Source organism: Megascapheus bottae, chromosome 13 (genome assembly GCF_031878675.1).
Source record: "Megascapheus bottae isolate mThoBot1 chromosome 13, mThoBot2.hap1, whole genome shotgun sequence".
In the NCBI taxonomy this organism is placed as follows: domain Eukaryota; kingdom Metazoa; phylum Chordata; class Mammalia; order Rodentia; family Geomyidae; genus Megascapheus; species Megascapheus bottae.
The window spans coordinates 58,495,843-58,503,896 of NC_143521.1; the positions used below are offsets into that span (position 1 = coordinate 58,495,843).

Sequence of the window (8,054 nt, forward strand, 5' to 3'; positions counted from 1 at the left end):
AAAACGAAGCGGAAAGGTCTAGAGCCTTGCAGCATGGCCGGAGAAGAAGCAGGAGTGAAGTCTGGGGCACAGACCTAACTCTGAGCTGCGGGGCGGGGAGGGGGCACCCAAGACCTTCAGAGATGCGAGGATCACGGACTTGTTCGGAGACTTTCCAGGACAGAGTTCTTTGGGGAAAGAGCCCCAGGGAGTTCTGAGCACTCAAAACCATCCAGGAATCCATTTTCCATCAGCAAGGCAGCCAGAGGCTGGGGAGGCGGCTGCGGTTCAAGTTGGTGGAGGTACAGCTCAGGCTGGCAGTCCTTAAAGTTCCCACACCAGGCTGGTTTTGCCTCCGGATGGATGAGCTGAGGGTCACGGAGGCGTCCCCTGAGATTTCAGAGGAAGTGTGGAGGCCAGGCAGGGTGCTGAAGTGGGGAGACGGGGAGTGAGATCTCTGCACAGCTCTACAACACGGATGCTGGAGCGGCCAGTGACCCCACCTGGTAGGGAGAAGTCAGTCACAAGCGGGCTTGACAGAGAAGCCCCCGTGTGGGGTACAGCTCAAAAGTAGGTAACCCATTTGTTTGTGTGTTTTCATGTTCACCTAGGCTCACCGCCGAACCTGCCTGCACGGTCAGAGGAGACTTTGGACTTGGGCTTGTGAGCAATGCTGGAGCTGTTGAGACTCTGAGGGTCACTGGGCAAGGGCTGAGTGTGAAAACACAGTGAGACGGACACCAGCGGGGTTTTCAACGTTCTCCAAAGGTGCTGAGGCCTGGTGCCCCAGGCTCACTAACCGAGAGAGAGGCTGCTGTGCCCCTGGGGATGCATCCCTGCAGCGGGTGACAGGACCCCATCCTCTCCTTTTGTTTTCTGGGCATGAGGTGAGCAGTTTTACTCCATGTCCCCCACTGTTGTCTGAACCCCAGGAGGGCTTTAAGAGCAAAGCAAGTTAGCGGCACTGTGGCTCAAGTAGTAGAGTACTATCCTTGAACTGAAGAGCTCGGGGACAGTGCCCAGGGCCAAAGTTCAAGCCGTGTGACTGGCAAGAAAAAAAGGGGGGAGCAAAGCGATCTGCCAGATCATAGATGGAACCTGCAAGGTTCTGAGTCCCAGCAAATCTTTTCTCTCTATTTAACTTAATAGTCCTGGGGCTTGAACTCAGGGCCTTAGACACTTTTTGTTCAAAGCTAGTGCTCTGCCACTTGAGCCACCGCACCACTTCTGGCTTTTTCTGTGTTTGTGGTTCCATGCTAGGTGAGCACTCTACCACTAGGCCATACTGCAGGCCCCCAGCCTTTTCTCTCTGTAAGTCCACTACCTGGGGTGTTTCACTCCCGTGATGCATGAGGGCTAACGCTCTCTCTCTCTGGACTGTGTGGGGAATTTTGCAGCCACCATATGACAAGTGACATCAGGACTAGACACAGAGCTGGACATCAGTGTCCAGCCGTCCTCTATTTAAGCCAGATGGCAACAAACAAGGGAGATTTGCCAAACTGTCTTAGCAAGTTCTAATACAGGAGAAGTGGAATCCACCAGTGAGAATATCTATGATATTTAAGTTATTTATGACTGCCTCTCAGCTTCCCTGAGCGAGATGGAATAACCCCCCGGGGCAAGGGTCATGCTAAACATGTCTTCTGTCACAGGAACAGGTTCTGGACACACTCCCGACCTCACACCCTGTAAGACAAGGCATTTCAGAGAGGGGCAGAAGCCAGCTCTGGGCTGCACAGCATCCAGAACCAGACCCACATGTGCAGCAGGAAATCCCAAGATCACAAGAAGAAGGATGGAGGATGGTGTGTTGAGAGGATGGTGTGTTGGCCATCATCAAGTGCTGGAAAAACCAGGGCAGAGGGGAGGAGAGGGAAGGAAGGGGAGGGGAAGGCAAGAGATGAGGAGCAGAGAGGGTGGGAGAGGAAAGGCGAGCGTAAAGAGCAACACGCGCTTCTGTGGGCACATGGAAGGTGCTAGAGAAGTCATATGGAGGCTGTGACGGCTGGAAAGAGGGGAGGCTGGGCCGTTCTAGAATCCACTGGGCATGCCCATTTCCTAGTGAAGCCAGGCTCTACCCATGTCAGCGTGGCGCGGCTTGAGTGCCCTTGGAGCCTGGGCCGTGGCGTAACACAAGCAGGTGAAGTCCTCTGAACAAGGAATGGTCTGTGTTCCCAGAACCCGTCTCTCACCAGAACACGCAGGGTCCAGGGCCAGGCCCCTCAAATCCAGGGTGCCCGCTAGGACACAGGCAGACCAGTCCCCGTACCATGATGATTCACCATGCCTTTGCCTTGCCCTGGCCTCACCATCCTCTCTCCCGCAAGCCTCCTGGGCTCCCTTCCAAAGGGAACTCCTGAACCACAGCCCACCAGGGGAACCAAAACCAAGTGTGCTGTGGGCAAAGGGCGGAGATGTCAGGAAGGCATCTGAGCCGGGCCCCCAGAGCGGGCATCCTCTGCTGTCCTTGTTATGCACCCTACAGCGACCTGGTGGGGGGTGGGAGGCTTTGGGGATGTCATCTCCAATGTCAGGTTTGGAGGACCCTGGAAAAGCAGGGGTCCGAGAGAGGTGTCTCCTGGTCCCAAAGTGCCAATGAAAGGGGAGAAAGTCGAAGGTTAGGTGGGACCCCATTCCACTGACAGGAGGTGAGGTGGCCTTCCCAGGGGAGCAAGCGTTAGGACAGACAGGAGCAGGGACCAGAGCACAGGGGCCTCCCTACCTGGCAGGAGGCGAGCTGCCAGTCCCCACAGGAAGGACGCCCAGCGAGTTTGTGTACCCACCTGCTGCCCAAAGAAGCTCCCCCTAAACACTGCCCCTCAGCCTCTTGGGACAAGGGCGCCTCGACCCACCAACGTCCTGGGGCTGAAACATGCCAGCAAGGCTGCTGAGTAGCCGGGGCTGGAAGGAAGGCGAGCTGCTTGCCAGCTTCGGTGGTAATGCTGATGCCAAGTGAAGCTAGCAGAGGAGAACTTCAAGTGTGTCCCCGCTCACCTGGTGACACAGACCTGCCCGCTCCCTAGTGCTGCTGGGCCCTGGACCCACTGATTTCAAGAGAAGTCAGTGCGCTTTCCTCCATGTCTGCAATGAGCAGCAAGGAGCCCAGGGCAGGGTTGCGATAAGGTCTGGAACCAACCTGCACTGTCCAGCCCCTCAAGTCACCCCAGAGCTGTCTCTTCAGAGAGGGCCTGGAGCCCAGGGCAAGGTGGGCACTGGGCCAGCCGTCCCACATCCCAGTGCCTGCTGGCCCCAGCCATGATGGCCTGGCATGGTTGAGCACAGGCAGTGCCCAGACCTGCTCAAGCCTAACGTAAGTGCTCACTGAAGCCCGGTACCTGCCCTGCCACCTACAGAAACTGAGTTCACTGTCATACAAAGCGAAAGTGGGACTCAGAGAGCACTGGACCCACATCCCCCCACCCTGCCCCATCCCCCAGAGCCTCTGTGCCCACTCAGGGGGAGGCAGACGTGGGGAACCCCTGTGAGAGTCAGAGGCTGCCACCAGGCCAGAGCAAGGGTGAAAATGTGTGAAAAACAAAGGACAAGTTTTCCCACAGTGACATCAGCCTGGTGCCCAGACAGCAGTGGGGGAGGGGCCCAGAAACCAGCAGGGCCCTGGGCTCTGGCCCTGTGGCTATAGACTGACATGCAGGGACTCAGGAAGGAAAGGTGGGCTGGACAGAGATCCAGGGAGGGACCAAGAATCCTAGAGACACTGGTAAGCTGTACTGTGACCCAGAGCAGCCCAAACAGCCACCAGGACCTGTCCTCTAGTGGAGGGCTGAAGCCCCTGGGGGAGGGCACAGGAGAAAGCTGGTATGGACGAGTGCCGTGTGGACAGGCTTCCTTTGGCTGGACTCTCCCATGACCCCAGCCTTCTTGGGGTACCCCTGATACCGTGATGACCCAAGCCGAGCCCCGTGGCAGGCTGAGCAGGTAACAAGATCTGGTCTGGTCCTGTCTTCCTGGCTATGTGCCATGGGTTCCATGCCTAGAAGATGCTCAGGTGACAGGATGGGGTGCAAAACCCCCACCAAGAAACACTAAAAGGGCCAAGTCTGTCCCAACAGGCCACGTGTCACACACCGGGGAGCCCAGCTTGCCTGCTTAGGCCCACTGGGGTTCAAATCCCAGCTGTGCCATTCGGAATCGTGGTACCAGGCACTTGCTGGGTCCTTCTGGGCAACCATCAGTATTGGGCCCACCATGCCCACAGCCTGAGAGCTCTCATGAGAATCCCAGGAGAAAATGATCTGAGGTCTGGCCCAGAGCCTGAGGCTGCCCAGTGTGGGCCACGCTGCGGTGATATTCAAGCCTGTCCTCCCCGACACCCTAGATCCCCTGAGCTCCTAGGCCTCCGCAGTGGAAACATTCTGGGAGTAAACAAAGATGCCAGCGGGGGGGGGGGGGAGTTTGGGCTACTGTGTGAAGTGCCAGCAGCCTCCAGGTTCCCCCAGCACCCTGGGTGGCCAGTGAGGGCACAAATACCTTTCCCAGAGCCCACGCTCCTCCCATTTCCTTCCTTTCCCAGCCTTGATGGCCCCAGCCTCTGCCTGGCTCTCAGAGCACTGGCTCTCCTGTGCCCACGAGATCTCCAGGAGCAGAGGGCACTGAACAGGTGATATCTGCACATGTTAGAGGACAGTCAGACTGGACTTCCCAAGAGTCCATCAAAACTCAACACTTGGTCCTAGAAAACACCAAACTGCCTCACTGAAAGAAACTGTAAGAAATGGAAGGACACTGAGAATCCAGTTAGGATTCACCCCGAAGCCATGGGAAAGTGGGTCAGAGCTTGGGGGTGGAGCCTGGTCCATCAGGCAGTGCCCAGTTCAGAGGCCCACGCAGGAGCCTCTCCAGCTGCAAGGCAGATGAATTGGAAGGTCAGAGGGATTCATCTCCACTGTATCTTACCCGGATGGAACCAAGCTGGAAAGACGGGGCAGCCACCCATGCAGCTCCACTGAGTGGCCGACGCAGGGATCCTGCCCAGGCTCTATGCAGAGGCCAGATTCATCCTGACCGCTCCTGAGGTCATGGCATCTACGTCAGTGCCCGCCCTTTTCTGAGCTTGGAACAACCTTTGTTCTCTTGCTTTTCACTTGGAGCCAGCCAGTGAGGAACGCTTGGACAGCCTGCAGGTGACAGCGCCCAAGTCTACTCTCCCACCACCCCAGACCACCCCCAGGCTACACCCACACAGCACCCACACTGGCGTCTTCCTCCTAGTTGTAGAGTTTTGCTCTCTGCTGTTTCTAAATTCGCAAACATTTTCTCTGACACTGTTAACTATAACACGTCTCCCGCCATCTCTGCCAGGAAGTCAGATGCAGGAGACCGTGACATACGTGGTCTTGTCCAGGGTGACTCTGAGGGCCTGGAGACAGGCAGGTGTGAGATGGGTGAGTGCTTGCGGACGGAAGCTGTGACTGGCTAACACCCCCCACACCCCGGGGGGGGAGGGTGCTTCCTAAGCGTGGGCTGGTAATGCCAGGCTGGACATGGTTCACCATGTAATGCCACAGGCCATCCACTCCCAGATTGGGCGCGGTGGGCATCTCTATTCCAGATGAGTCTCGGGCAGTGCCACATCCTCTCCTCGACCCTGGACAGTTGCTCTGCCTTATTTAAGCCTCAGTTTCCCTTCAGTAGGGGTGAGTGGGTTCGGCACGCTCAGGTCCCTTCCTTGCCCGGGCATGGCAGTCCTGGGAGGCGGCAGGAAGGCCAGCCCCCATGCCTCTGGAGGGGGGTGAGTGCCACCCTGAAGTCCTAAGCCCTGGCACTCAGAACATCACCAGACGTAGAGACAGGCCCACAGAGGTCACCAGAATGGACACCCCCACCACCAGGAGGAGGTCCGGACACACACACACAGACAGCCACGTGAGGACACAGGGTGAAGACGCCATCTGCCAGCTGAGGAGAGAAACCAGCCCTGCTGGCGCCTTGGTCCCAACCTCCCAGACTCCGCATTGCTGGGAAATAAATTCTGTGCCTCCCCTGGCCTCCAGCCCTTGGTTACAAAGCAAACGCCTCGCCTCATGAGCCAATGGTAGGGACACTGCCAGCTCGTCCTGCAGCCACTCAGAGGGACATGTGGGGTGAAGTGGCAACCACACTCATTGTCATCCACAGGTCAGTACATGGGAGCTGGCGCCCAGCCCTTAACCAAAGCTATTCCCTCTATAAAACTAGGGAAACTGAGGCACGGGGAGTCCAATGGCACATAAATTCAGACCAGCCTGTCTGACACCAAGGAGCTATCTTTAAACATCCTCTCCAGTCATCTGAAATCAACAAGCAGCCAAAGCCACAGGGGAGGTATGCCCAGCGCCACACCCAGCCCCGCGTGGAGATACCTTCACCATCAGACCTCAGACAGGCTCACAGCCTGATGGCGTAACGCAGGGGAGCCTGTGACTCCGGAGGACACAGGGGCTTCCTTGGGCTCTGATAATCTAGCCCATCTGTGCAGCTGGACTGACCAGGCAATGCCCAGCACACCTGCTGGGGGTGGGCGAGAGAGACCTGTTGACGGTGGAAGATCCCGACTTACCAAATGCGCCCCACACCAGACAGAAGGGGCTACATTGTCCGCACTCCCGACCATGGCTGGGGGTGAAAACGCTTGCTGCGCCCAGCACTGGACAGGGCAACAGGTGGACATTCCCTCCTGTCCTAAAGGGCACACACAGGGGCTGAAGTGGGCCTGGTCCTCCTGCAAGGGCCACCCCCAAGGCCACCACTGCAGGCTGGGCTCCTCCCCGGGCCCTGCCCCTTCCCAGCAGTCCGCACACACACATTTCCAGAGAGCTGAGCACCCGACACACACACACACACAACACAGTTCCAACCTAGCGGCCATCCTTGCAGACGACAACCACTAGTGTGAGAGGCGAGGGAGGGCGAGGGTACAGGAGGGACCACAGGTATCCATTAGAACCGCAGAGCAGCGCGGTGTGGAATTACCAGGTGTGCACCCGGCCATTATCCCCGCCTGCCTTTAGGTACACGTCTGGAAGTTGTGCCAAGTCTAGGGGTGTCCTCCTTCGCAGCCACCCCCGGAAGACGGATCGGCGGGTTCAGAAGCCCTCTGTGCGGGAGGGGACACCTCCGCCCGCGGGCAGGGGAGCCCCAGCCTGGGTGCCAGCGTGCTGGGGGAGCGGCCGGGGCCCCGGTGACTCAGGGGAGCCCGTGTGCGCGCCGGGGGGCGCGGTGGGGACCCCCGGGCCGCGGGCCGGGAGGGGGGCCTGGGCGCGGCCGGCCTGGCCCGGGGAGCCGTCACTGGGGCGCGTCCTGGGCGGTACCCCGCGGCCTCCGGGCCGTGGGTCTCAGTTTCCCCCGCAGCACGGGCGGCCGGGCCGGGTGACACACAGACGCGCTCCGGGTCCCCACGTCCGCGCGGCCCGCCCGGGGGCCCCGCACGCAGCGCTGCGGGGACTGCGCAGGGCGGCGGCGCCCGCTGCCAGCCGCGCCCGCCAGCACCTCGGCCCGGGCAGGGCCCGGCCTCCCCGGGGCGCGGGGCCTCCCGCCGCCGGCCGACCCCACGCCCCGCCACCCGGGCCCCGCGGCCCCGCTCAGCCCCGGCGCGCGCGCGGGCGTGGAGACCGGGGGCTCCCAGGGCTCCGCGGCGCCCCGGGCGCCCCTCGGGTGGAGCCGCGGGGCGAGGTCGCCGCGCCGCAGGTGCAGCCGCTCCGTGCCAGCCCTCGCGGAGCCCCGAGGCGGCCCGGGCGTCCGCCGGCCCCGCGGTCCCCCGCACTCACCGGCGCTCATCTCGTCGGCAGCGCGGACGCGGTGTCCCCGGCGCTGCGGCAGCCCGACGCCGGGGCGGGGCGGGGGGGACCCCGCAGGTGCGGCGCCCGCGCGCGCGCCGGGCCGGCTCCCGCCCTGCAGCGCCGCCGCAGCCGCTCGGCGGCGCGAGGCCCCGCCCCCGCCCTCCAGCCCCGCCCCTCCCCGCAGGCCACGCCCCCTCCTCCGAGCGCGCGAGGCACTCTGGGACATGTAGGCGCCGCGCTGCCTCCACGCCGCCGCCGCCGCCGCGCGCAGGCGCAGTCCGGAGATGCCCGCAGCAG

The 8,054-nt window shown here is 61.0% G+C and overlaps 1 protein-coding gene across 1 annotated transcript in view; it reads right to left on the reverse strand.

The window, feature by feature from the left end:
• Positions 1-7,853, reverse strand: part of Ablim2 (actin binding LIM protein family member 2) — a 100,861-nt gene extending 93,008 nt beyond the window's left edge. Inside the window, exon 1 of the mRNA XM_090343873.1 lies at positions 7,746-7,853. Coding sequence (XP_090199999.1) covers positions 7,746-7,755 — 10 coding nt within the window. The 5' untranslated portion in view covers positions 7,756-7,853. The remainder of the gene's footprint in view (positions 1-7,745) is intronic.
• Positions 7,854-8,054: the final 201 nt, after the last annotated feature.